The 12,712-nt window shown below is 35.6% G+C and overlaps 1 protein-coding gene across 16 annotated transcripts in view; it reads left to right on the plus strand.

The window, feature by feature from the left end:
• EZH2 (enhancer of zeste 2 polycomb repressive complex 2 subunit) overlaps nt 1–8,696 on the plus strand; it is a 110,745-nt gene extending 102,049 nt beyond the window's left edge. For 11 of the 16 annotated variants that reach the window (XM_074267604.1, XM_074267605.1, XM_074267611.1 and 8 more), the window contains 12 exons: nt 355–446; nt 1,463–1,703; nt 2,565–2,734; nt 3,005–3,099; nt 4,328–4,368; nt 4,892–5,017; nt 5,571–5,749; nt 6,823–6,918; nt 7,164–7,245; nt 7,593–7,673; nt 7,798–7,882; nt 8,378–8,696. In XM_074267604.1, the coding sequence (XP_074123705.1) occupies nt 355–446; nt 1,463–1,703; nt 2,565–2,734; nt 3,005–3,099; nt 4,328–4,368; nt 4,892–5,017; nt 5,571–5,749; nt 6,823–6,918; nt 7,164–7,245; nt 7,593–7,673; nt 7,798–7,882; nt 8,378–8,438 (1,349 nt within the window). In that variant the 3' untranslated portion in view covers nt 8,439–8,696. The remainder of the gene's footprint in view (nt 1–354; nt 447–1,462; nt 1,704–2,564; nt 2,735–3,004; nt 3,100–4,327; nt 4,369–4,891; nt 5,018–5,570; nt 5,750–6,822; nt 6,919–7,163; nt 7,246–7,592; nt 7,674–7,797; nt 7,883–8,377) is intronic. The other 5 variants (XM_074267616.1, XM_074267617.1, XM_074267618.1 and 2 more) reach the window with 1 other exon arrangement.
• The last annotated feature ends 4,016 nt before the right edge of the window (nt 8,697–12,712 follow it).

Genomic DNA, 12,712 nt, shown 5'->3' on the forward strand with positions numbered 1-12,712 from the left:
TTCATTTAGCTGTAGAGGGAATACCCACTGTTCTATGAAGAGATTAAGGACTTTGTTTAAACAAATGTTTACAGTCATGGCTTGAAGAATCTTATCACTTTCACCTGCCAAAAAAAAGAAATCACTAATTATCCCAGAATATCAGTCACTTCTTTTGGATGAGACTTATTTATTAAACTGAAATGTGATGATCTTCAAAGGGTTAGAAGAGAAAATTTATTAAATAATGTAGATAAATAACAAGGTCTGTTTTCCACTCAGTGGCTCTATAGAGCTACACTGATAAACTGGTTAGATAACTGACTTTGTTCCCAAGATATATTTGGGTAGTTTATGGTTTTGTCTCTTTCACAGCATTCCATGCAACACCCAACACTTATAAGCGGAAGAACACAGAAACAGCACTAGATAACAAACCTTGTGGACCACACTGTTACCAGCATTTGGTAAGATTTGTTGTTTTATTGTCCAGGAATTAATGAAGTCTTTATATTGGACTTCCGGTGAAGGTCTACAAGGTCAGAATCTTGCCCTCTGGAACATCGTTCTAACATGGACAGTTAACAACAAGCAGGATACTTAAGGCCTCATTGATTGCTCCCCTTTCTGACCATCCATTTTTTAAAAATTAAAAAAAAATTTTTTTTTTTTTTTAAATGCTTACCACATTTGAATACTGTATTGTTTTGTTTGTAGAAATCTGGTCTCTTTCAAAGAATGTAAGCTCCTTAGGGGCAGGGATTTTTTTTTTTTTTTGCTATGTTCTACAAAAACCAAGCAGGGCTTATAAACAAGTCACCTAAAAACTGAGAATTCCAAAATTCTCTACTCAGTCCCTTGTTTAAGTTTTACTAAGCCCACCAACCTTATTCTCTGGTCTCAGGCTGCTTTGGGGCCTCAGGGTAATAAATAAGTAGACCAAGGTGAAAATATTCTTGTGTGTTTTTATGAACTATCTACACATTCTGACATTCCACTAAAGGTACATACTGATTTAATACATGAAAATCTAAATTGTGAAACTTAAATTATGATATTTATTTTTATTATCAGAAGATTTGTCACTTAATCAAAAAATTTTACTATTAAACAGAAGACTCTCCCAAATTCATTTAAAATACGGCTTATGAAAATTTTCCTTGAACATCTATATATATAGAAGAAATGATCCCATTACATAAAAATATACTTATATTTTAATTATTGTTCCTGAAATTTCTTTCATCACTTTTTGGTATTAATGACAGTTTCATCCATCTATTTCATAGCCTGAAAATTTTGGAAAGAAATCCCTCAGAATATGTATATGTAGGTATAGAGAAAATTATAATTAAATATTTAAGTTTATATGATGAATTTAAACTGGTTCCACAGATCTAATTAATTTTTGCCAAGCACGATCTTTTTTTCCCCCTCTCTATCAAAACATGTCTTGAAGATAACTTTTTTTCTTTTCTTTTAGGAAGGGGCAAAGGAGTTTGCAGCTGCTCTTACTGCTGAACGGATCAAAACACCTCCAAAGCGCCCAGGAGGTCGCCGAAGGGGAAGGCTTCCAAATAACAGCAGTAGACCAAGCACACCAACCATTAATGTGCTGGAATCAAAGGATACAGACAGTGATAGGGAAGCTGGAACTGAAACAGGTGGAGAGAATAATGATAAAGAGGAAGAAGAAAAGAAAGATGAAACTTCTAGTTCTTCTGGTAAGATGCTTTAAAATCTTTGGTTTGAGGAGTTTTTAGTTTCTGAGGTTTTATTTTTCCTAGAAGGTGTCTGAGGCTGAATTTGAATTCAGGTCCTCCTGACTTCAGGACTGGTCTCTATCCACTGTGTGTATCTACCTGCCCCTGGTTTGAGAATTTTCAAAAAAATTATATAACCAAAGTGACTTTGTTAACATACTAGTACTATCTTTGATACCACAGACAATATTATTAAAATACACTGGATTAAAGAATTAATTCATGACTTAAGTAGTTGAGTAGTTAATTAAGTTGTTCTGTGTTGATTTAAGTTCAGAGTTCCTGTGTGATTCTTTTATTTATTTCACTAGAAAAGGAAGAAAAATACAATCACATTAATCCACTAAGGGACTTTTAAACAAATCTGATAAGAGGTTTTATGGAAGACATCTAGAAATATAGGGCAGCTAGATAGTGCAGTGGATAGAGTGCCAGACCTGGCATTAGGAAGATGAATCTTCCTGAATTTGACTCTGGCCTCAGGCACTTACTAGTTTTGTGACGCTGGGTTAATTAAGTTCCTTAAATCCTGTTTGCCTCAAGTTTCCTCGTCTGTAAAATGAACTGGAGAAGGAAAACCATTGTTTTTGCCAAGAAAATCTCAAATGTGTTCATGAAGAGTTGAATACAACAGAAACCAACTCAACAAATCTTTTGAGTTTACTAGAAGTATTGGCTAAATTAGGATTTTAAGTTTTAGTTCTATTGGCCACTGAGAACCATTACAACTGAGAACTAGTAACTGGCTGCATATAAGTTAGTTTTAGAGTAAACTTATCTTTAAAAACATAATATGTTTTATATTTTATCTTGGTTTTACAGAGGCAAACTCCAGGTGTCAAACACCAATAAAAATGAAGCCAAATATTGAACCTCCTGAGAACGTGGAATGGAGTGGTGCTGAAGCCTCAATGTTCAGAGTTCTTATTGGCACTTACTATGATAATTTTTGTGCCATTGCTAGGTTGATTGGGACCAAAACATGCAGACAGGTAAGAACATCAGAAGAAAATCAATAAGTGGGACTAAATGCACAATTTTCCAAAGGAGATCATTGCTTTATTTATCTCAAATCTATTAAATGGTTACTTTTAAGCAAAAATTATCCAAAAAATTTTATATTATTATTTTGCATAGTTAAGGTCAGGAGCCATGAAAATGAAAGGTGTATGCAGAGGATTTAAATGTCTAGAAGGCAGCATCACCACCACTACTCCAGGAACAACCTGCCTCATGGCCATTTAACTACTCTCTTTTACCAGGTCTATGAGTTTAGAGTAAAGGAATCTAGTATCATAGCTCCAGTTCCTGCTGAGGATGTTGATACACCTCCAAGGAAGAAAAAAAGGAAACACCGGTAAGTATTTTGTAGTTCTAAAACTGTAGGAAATAGGTTCAGTATTCTATCTGCCTGGGGTGTGGTGGCTTTTTTGAGCCAGCTACTATGGTGTGCTTTTTTTGCTGCCACATAGTATATGGCTCTGTACTTGAGAAACTAATTTTTAAAATAAAATCAACAGATTTTATTAAACCAGTAGGCTACTATTAAATGATTTAGGATAGAGAAGCATGATAAATGGACATTTCTCATTAGTGCAAACTGTATATTGAAAAGGATGATAGCTTAATGTGGTTTTTGGGTAAAAGTTTAGCTATGTATCCGTCCTGGCTACACTAGTGACTTAATGAGGTTAAGCTCAATTTCATTTGAGGACTCTGAATTCCCTACTAAGAACTACTGCTTGCTTATTTCAGTTGGGTAATTTCCTTTAAAGTTGAGTCGTTGATGCTAATTTCTGAGATAAGACTATGTAGAATATGATAACCGTGAAAAACTGAAATTTTCAGCACAATTATGAAGAAAATGGCTTAACTTAGGTTATCTGCAGAACTCCCCACCCCCAAAAGCCTAATCAGAGCCAGCAGCCAGCCACCTTGCTATGGTTATACTAGTTGATTTCGCGCGCCCCCCCCCCCCCCAAAAAAAAAAAAACAACAAAAAAAACAGAGGGCCAATGTAATTCAGTACTCAAGAAATTGAATTCAAAAGCTTTTGCCAGCAGGAATTTTGCCCAACACAGATGTTGGCACGTTTTCTTGGAGAGGGTTATCCTCATCTCCTTCTCGAGATTAATAGTGAGCAAGCAATCATGGTTTCTTAATGATAGAATGAAGAGACATGATCAAACTAGGCAATCCAGTGGAAAATGTATCAAAATAAATTGGAAAATCTCTTAGTAGGATTTTATAATAGGATGTTATAGAGCAAGCACAGGAAGCGATCTGCTGGTTTTTCTTTAAAGTTGAACAGAGGAATGTGGGTTTAATTTTTTGCATATATATTCCCCCTCCACCCCCCAGTGGTCAGTTTGTCCTAGAGTTGTTTGATCAGTTTGTAGATGACTCTCCTAAGAACACTTTGCTTTCATTAAGTATTGCTAGTCTGGTCACATAGACATTTCCATTTAAGTAATTTTTTGTTGGGTTTGTAGTTGTAACTAACTCTCCAAGCTCTAGGAAAAGGAGGAGTCTCCTGTCAACTTTCTTGTGTTTGTGTTGTGTTTTTTTTTTGTTTGTTTTTGCAGGTTGTGGGCTGCACATTGCAGAAAGATACAACTGAAAAAGGGTTAGCATCTTTCCATTTAACTTTATCTTAAAGCATTTCTACTTTGGTTTTTAATTGTTTTTAGGGCCTCACCATGGGGAGTCTGTTGTGCCACAAGGAACTGACATGTTGTAACTAAATAGTCACACTATCAGGGTTTAGGATATTGCTGTTTATTAAACAAAAATTGAGGGAGCTAGATAATGATCCTTTAGATACTACCCTATTGTATTTCCCATAAACTAAACTAATGGGATGGAGAGAGGCAGTGTTTGTGTTAAAGGGAAATTGCTTTGGAAAAATGGCTGAGATGTGGTGGACAATTAATGCTTCTGAGCAGGTTCATGGGGGTTGGGAAATATTAACATTTCCTAATTTTTGCCATCACTTTGTAAACAGGAATACGTGTAACATTGTAAATACAGTAAAGAAAATCCAGCTAAGCTGCAGAGGATAGAGGGAAGATTTCCACTTGATAATTATACATATAATAGTCTTACAGTTTCCTGGCTCAATTGCTTTTCATACTAATATCTTTATTCAGATGGCTCCTCTAACCATGTTTACAACTATCAACCCTGTGATCATCCACGTCAGCCTTGTGACAGTTCTTGCCCATGCGTGATTGCTCAAAACTTTTGTGAGAAGTTTTGTCAGTGTAGCTCAGAATGTAAGTATTTGTTATCCTTGTGCACTGTCATGCCCATTGTAATAGGATGAGCATCAAATACATTTTTTAGTAAGAGGATTTGAAGCACTCATTCAACAAATATTTAAAAGTATGTATTTTTACACTTTTTAAAAAGTTACTCATGAGGTCATCTTCAGGAAAATCTCACTTAAGGAACATTGAGCTTCTAAAGCCATTTTGCATGCTGGGCAAACCTGTCTTGAAAGAAGGGGCCTATCTTTTTTTCCCCTCCTCTCCTTTGACCATTAAAAATAGATCATAATAAAGCTGGTACAGTGTTAGGGGCACCCAGAAGAAAAACAAACATACCACAAGATAATTGAACATTCAAATGTGATTGTTAAAGGAATGATTTTTATTTGTCTTTAGAATTTTAAAATATATTCTTTTAGGGCAAGGATAATATAAACATTTTATGGAGCCACATACATAAATAGTTCCTAATCAAGTAACTGTCTATGGAGCACTTAATAGAGAAATAATCCTTGTCCTGCACTAACATAGCTTTCTCCTTTTCCCACCCTCTCTGAAGGCCAAAACAGATTCCCTGGGTGCCGTTGTAAAGCACAATGCAACACTAAACAGTGCCCTTGTTATTTGGCTGTCCGTGAGTGTGATCCAGACCTCTGTCTGACTTGTGGGGCTGCTGATCACTGGGATAGTAAAAATGTGTCTTGCAAGAACTGCAGTATTCAGAGAGGATCCAAAAAGGTAGGTGGGCAAATGTTATTTAGTAGCTCTCCAAAAGTGTAGTGAATTGTGAAGCAGAAGAAATTCATGTATATAATTGCCACTTTGTACCTTATTTAGATTTTGAAAAAGGAATTTAGCTTTCTTAGCATATATCTATCAATCATTGTCAGAAATTGTCGTTCTGCCATTATCAGTTTGCATTTGTGGATTCCTGAACTGTCATTGTCCATATATATTGAAATTTGAAGAAAAAGTCAGGGAAAATATCCTACTGTTCAAATAATTTGGGGGTCTTTGAAGACTTTGAGCTTAGTTTGTGATTAAATCACTTTCATCTTGACTGCTTTAGGTTTTAAGGTGGTTGTGGGGGCTTCAAAACATGTCAAATTTCCTATAGCTATGGACATTACTAAATTCCTAGTTATGCACCTGCTAGGTGTTCCAATTGCTGTAAGAGGTATCAACAGATGGCTTTCTTAAGGAATTTAGCCACAAAGAGATTAGAAGTCTAGGAAGATAGCTATTAGAAATGATTATCAACTGAAGAAATTTCTGTTTTAAATACCCAATACCATGTCACCTTCTTGAATTGAAGAAATGCTGTTTTTCTTAGAGAGGGTACTTCCTGAGAGGTGGACATTAAAGAAAAATAAAATTGACTTTTTTGGGGAGTGAGATTGGGAAATTCATGAGTGCCCCAAATCCCAACTTGCTTTTTTAGGACTTGGTTTTTCTTGAGTAGAAGTCAGAGCCCTTGTGGCAGTGTGTCTGTCTTTTTCTGAAATTCACTTTTGTACTTACAGTATTACAATATTAGTAGTGAGAAGTAGAAAGGCCAAGTATCCTCATTCATTTAGGCATTAAAAAGTTTTAGTTAATGCGTTCGGTTTACACTAACAAGCTGAATTATATATGCCTAGGTTAATCCTCAAGAAAAAGAAAAAAAAAAAAAAAAGCCAGTCAAGCTTTTGCATTCTATTTCATGTTTTAGCTGAGCCGAATAGGAGGGTAGTTATTATCATGTCTTACTTAAGACATTTGAACTTTCCTTGTAATTTTGATTATAAAATAGGTTCTGGTTTCTTTTTTAGCATTTATTACTGGCACCATCTGATGTGGCAGGTTGGGGAATTTTCATCAAAGATCCTGTGCAAAAGAATGAATTCATCTCTGAATACTGTGGCGAGGTAAGGCAAGTTGTTTTATGGCATGGATGAAATAGCACACACTTTTCCTGTTGTCACTGAGAAAAGCCTTCAAAAGAAATGGTCCAGGAGAAAGATGTCACCATTTTAGCATCCTACTAGTAAAGGCTAGAAAAAGAAAATTTATGGAGTTACAAGATGAATCACACCCACCATCTCAGGTGTACTTGTGAGAGAGGCTACTCATAAGGATTCAGAGGTGACCTTCTCCTTGTCTTTTATTCTAGATTATTTCTCAGGATGAGGCAGACAGAAGAGGAAAGGTTTATGATAAGTACATGTGCAGCTTTCTCTTCAACTTGAATAATGGTATGTTTAGTACTGTAATGTAACCCTTCTATTGGATTTTTCAATATTCCTTAAGCTTGATTAGATACCATCTCTTTTAAGCCTTTGAGAGTTTGGGGAAGGGAATTTTTTTTTGTTTTTCTTTTTTAAAGGCTACCTTTTAAAATTTAAAAATTGAGCAATGCAAAAACGAGGACAAGTGATATGGGAATAAAAGCTTAAAAGGAGGGAGGACACATAATGCTTTATTGGGGTGGGGGGGACAGATACAATCAGCCTACAGACTGAACTCATTAGATTTGAAGTACCAGAGCCTGGCACTTATTATTTGTTGAAGAAAACTTAATACTTTTAATTTTTTCTAATAGATTTTGTGGTGGATGCAACCCGTAAGGGTAATAAAATTCGTTTTGCAAATCATTCAGTAAATCCCAACTGCTATGCAAAAGGTAGGTACCAACCAAACCAGAAGTTTGAAAATTACTCTTGGGCATAGAAAGAAGTCAATTAACCATCCTGTGGCTGTGCTATTCCCATACTAATTGCTCACTGGGTCTTTGTGTCTTTTTCCAGTTATGATGGTTAACGGTGATCACAGGATAGGTATTTTTGCTAAGAGAGCCATCCAGACTGGTGAAGAGCTGTTTTTTGACTACAGGTTGGTAAAATACATATTTCTAGTGTGAATATTGGGTTTTTCCTAACAAGACCCTGAGCTTTACAAAGTACACAAAGAAAGTTTTGTGTACTTTCATTTCTTCTTGTTCTGACTTGGGGGAGCTTAGAAGAAATTATACATGATGAGCAGTCATTGCATTTCTGAACCCCCAATTCACTAGCTGTGAACTGTGGGGTTCAATTGTTTAAATTGAATTTGAATCTTTTTGGGTCTTTTAAGTAAGGTTCTAGAAATTGAGTATTTCAGATTAAGCTCTCAATGTAGTTGGTGATTTCAGATCCAATAAGCAAGATATTTATTAAATTTATCAAGGATTTCACCATCCTAGTCCAGTGGAATTTGAAATTCTTGAATTCCCCCCCAGCAATATTGTGGGTGCAACCTTCCCTCTTACTAATATGTAAATGTGGCTCTGTTATATTTTCACACTGTTCTCCTATCTAAGAAGATAATTCTTTTCTAATTTTGTTTCAGATATAGCCAGGCTGATGCCTTGAAGTATGTGGGCATTGAAAGAGAAATGGAAATCCCTTGATATCATCAGCTACCTCCTCTTTAAAACAGCTGCCTTATTTTCAGGAATTTCTAGTACTGTGGGCAATTTTAGAAAAATAAAATGCAATTTGAAATTCTGAATTTGCAAAGTACTGTAAGAGTAATTTATAGTAATGAGTTTAAAAATCAACTTTTTATTGCCTTCTCACCAGCTGCAAAGTGTTTTTGTACCAGTGAACTTTTGCAATAATGCAGTGTGGTACATTTTTCAACCTTGAATAAAGGATACTTGAACTTCTCTTTGTTGCCCAATTATTGTAATCATACATTTTATCCAATCAAGTGTAGTAAATTCAGCAGTTTGTCTACTAAATTTTGCCAGTAGAAATGGCCAGTTTCAATTCCTGGATTGCCTGAACAGTTGAAAACTGATAAAGCCTGACACATAGTGTGAGTGAGTCCAGTGATCTCGTTTTACTTGGACAAGTACAGGGCAAGTACTTTGGGGCTCTTTTCTTCATCTCCCCCCTCCTACTACTGTGGAGGGCAGAACTACCCCCCAAATTCCCCAGACTCATTCTTGAGTCCTATCCTCAGCTATTATGCCAAGAACATTGACCTACTGAAACAGACCCTCTTTTCTTTGACCAAATAGCAAAAACAACAGAATCCATGGATCCACGCCAGGCCTTCTAATATTTAATAGCTTTCTTACTCCTGAATTTAAGAAATTGGAACTCCTGTTTCGATGACACTGGACTTCTAGCTGTCCATCTCTTGGCTCTCCCCTTTCCTAGAATGCTCTGAACCAATTTCTAGATCCTAGAAATTGGGGCAAATGAATCTCTCAATATGGTTGGCAAATTCATAAAAGAAGGCAGATCCAATAATCAAGATCTTTTGTTCTGAAATTTGTCTACATAATGCAATTAGATTCTGAGCTTCTTACTCAGTGTTTGGCACACAGGAAATGCTGAATGATTTTTTTCAAACTTAAGTGTGGTTTTCTCACAGATGCAGCAAGTCTCATCTCATGTTCAATTTGTTCTGTTCAACAAATAGCAAACTCCTTTCTCCTGAAAACAATTGTGAAAGTACTTCCTGTTGAGCAGAGATCAAAGCCTCATTTAATAAAAGAATCCAACTAGGTAAATTTTGCAAAACAACTTTGAGCACCATCTGGTGTATTCTGTATGCATAGCAAGTTAAGTCTGTACTCCCCTGGCCAAAAGCATCACCAGAATCTACTTGGGTCTCTTTTTTAAAATCTAATTCTGAGTTGACATGTGAAAAGTTTGTGAAAAAAGTGTCTTCCTCCCTCCCCTCGCAATGTCTAACCTTAGAATTTCTTGTAGTAATTTTAAATTTTGGGACCAAATTCTGGAAAAAAGCTGGCAATTCTGCCATCACATTGTGATTTTGTCCACATGGAATATGGTAGCAGTAGGTTCTTTTCAAGATCCAAGGCCTGATATTTTGTCTGTTGTGTCAGCAGCAGTGTTGGGGTTTACTAAATAATTAAATCGATAAAAGGGAAAATGTTCAGTCTGGAAGTTTTTGGTACTTTTTCTAGGAAAGAGGGCTTCAAGAATTAAAATTTAGCTCACATTGTCACCAGTAAATAAAAGTCAAAACCTAATCGATCCAAATGAATGTCATATGAAGACTCATTTAACAAATCACTTCAGTGTGAATTTCATGTCAAATCAAATCCATTTATCATACCTTCCATGAACAAACCAAACTCCTCCAGCAATTTTAACACATTATTCTTATGAGACTAGTCAAGTCTGCCTGCCTTTTAAAAATTACGGACAGTAGCACATATCCTGTTGTGATCTGCTCCAACTCTGGTTCCTTTCAAGGATATTGAATAATGTCTCGAGATAAGCCAATTTATACATTTCAAACCGCAGTAAAACAACCTTGGGGTAAAGGCCAGGATAGGAATTTTATACATTAAATTGCTATAATTAATCAGCTCAATTTGTAAATATAAATTTAATCTTCATACTTTGCTATATAAACTAGAAATAGGCTTTAGTGAGAAACAGATGGATTGCTTTTCAAAATGGAAGCGTTATGATTGAACATGAGGTTCATGGAAGATTTAGAAGAGGAGGGAACACATTAAATTGAGGTTCAGAAGAGTTGAACAGGTATGCCCAAGGCTACACAGAAGGCTCCAAATTCAATTTTTTTTCCCTTTTAAAAAGTAGTATATTTAGGAGGCAAAAGCAAGGAAAAAAAATATCAAATGTACCAACAAGCAGGATTCTCTTCAGTTCTCAACTAATAGGACCTGGGTACTTCTCCAATCATGGAAGAACATTGCCTAGGGTTTCCTTCCCATCCTGACCCCTTTCTCCCAACCCTCCATTACCCCTATTCCTAACATTATTTAGGATTAATTGCTAAATTATTTTACCTTTGTAGGATTTTTATTTTAATTCCAAACTTTTTCCTTATCTTCTTATTAGGAATAGATTCAATCCATAGTAAGGTTTGTGGCAAGCAGGAGGACTCTTAGAGGCTCATGATCCTTTCGGATAGTCACCACCTGTGGGTGCTACTTGATCCTTTTTTGCTTTATCCCCTCTGAAGAGAAATGAAAACTTGTTTAGATATCATCTACAATAAATGTTAAAAATGTAATTATGATAATGAAATCACTCAGCTTACCTGTCAATCTAGTTCTGAGCAGATATATTTGGTTTTCTCATTGTGAGTACACTTGTTCTGATTTACTTGGAAATTAAAAAAAAAAAAAAAAGGAAGGAACCCATAAAACAATTCATTAAACTTTTTTTGCTCTGTTAAAAATGATAGTGGTATGGAGGTGCAAAATAATCTCCCATCCGCAAACTAATAACTAAATAATTCACAACTGCGAACTTAAGGTGAAATACAAAACTGTCATGTTTCCCACTATTCAATTAAATGCATCATAGAATTGCTAACTTGAGGGTGTTCATAGAATGGTATTAAGAAATCTTAAATGAGGGATGAATTCCTATGGCTTTATGGAATCTGAAATTTTAAATGTGAAAAAATTGGAATACAATGTATTCCAATATTCACTAATATGGATCTGGAGCTCTGCCTTGGCAATTAGTTCTTTGCCTAATAAGTATGGACTAAAAAGATTTCAATATCAGCTATATTTTTCTTGGAAGATGACTATTGAAACACTTCTAACAAATATAGTTGATAATTATTGATGAAAAGAGGGGTTTAAATCTCACAGCCTTTCCAGTGGTTAACTTTTCTGGGCCACTCTATACTTTTTACAGTGGAAAAGGGAAGAATTTAAACAAAGTGACCTCATCAAACACTGACTCATGAAATATACTGAAAAAATTTCAACATACCTTGCCTCTGTGAGAGCTCTGAATGACTTGGGTGCTGGGTCGGTTGCCTTTTCCTTGCCACAAGTTTATTTGCTCATCCTTGTAATCCTAGCAAAAATTATTCTTCAAGGTAGTGGTAAGATTGATGGTATTACCTTCATTTAGTTGTCCTTTGTATAGTGTTTCTCTTTCAAGTATGATCAGAAGCTAGTTAATGCCACAGAATTAACTTGAGAGGGGCTGGGAATTACCCATCTCCTACCTAACAAGGACTATGAAATGACAGTTCAGGACAGAAGACAGGAAATGAGTATGGTGGGAACTAGTCCAGCTCCTAAGTATACTTTCATCTCCTAGCTTAAAGGATAAAGTAACAGTTTTTATTTTTAGGTTTAGAAGGCTCCAGAATTTCACATGCATCATATAATCCTAACAACTTCATAAGCTTTTCCATTTTGGAACTTAGATGAGGACTGGACTTGCTAATTGGTTTGCAGAAAAACGACATCAAAATGCTTTTGAAGGCTGGACTTGAGCTTCTGAATCTTACTATAGGAATTTATAAACTTCTCTGAATAACAATGTATTCCTGATGCAAAGAAACATCTATTGCAAACAAACACCAAGTAGATGTGTACTGTATTTGGATTGTTGCTTCTAGTCTACTTATGGACTTAGCCAAGGCACATTGTTAATGCCTGAAAGAGCAAAATTTCTTATCTGTGGGAATTCATGATTTGTCAGCAAAATTCCTAAATCAGCTGCTTTCAAATTACAAGGCTCACTAATTTTGAATGATTAAATGAGAGAACATTATCATTTGAAAACTATAAAATGGCAGTCAACTTTTGTTACATCATAGTGGGAAAGAGTTTCTTAGGTAAATCTCAGAGAGGTAAAACTAGTGAGGGCAGGATATTTGAATCCAACTTGGATCAGTGGGCATGGGGTACTCTTGCCTTGT

The sequence above is a fragment of the Sminthopsis crassicaudata genome, chromosome 5, assembly GCF_048593235.1.
Source record: "Sminthopsis crassicaudata isolate SCR6 chromosome 5, ASM4859323v1, whole genome shotgun sequence".
Classification (NCBI taxonomy): domain Eukaryota; kingdom Metazoa; phylum Chordata; class Mammalia; order Dasyuromorphia; family Dasyuridae; genus Sminthopsis; species Sminthopsis crassicaudata.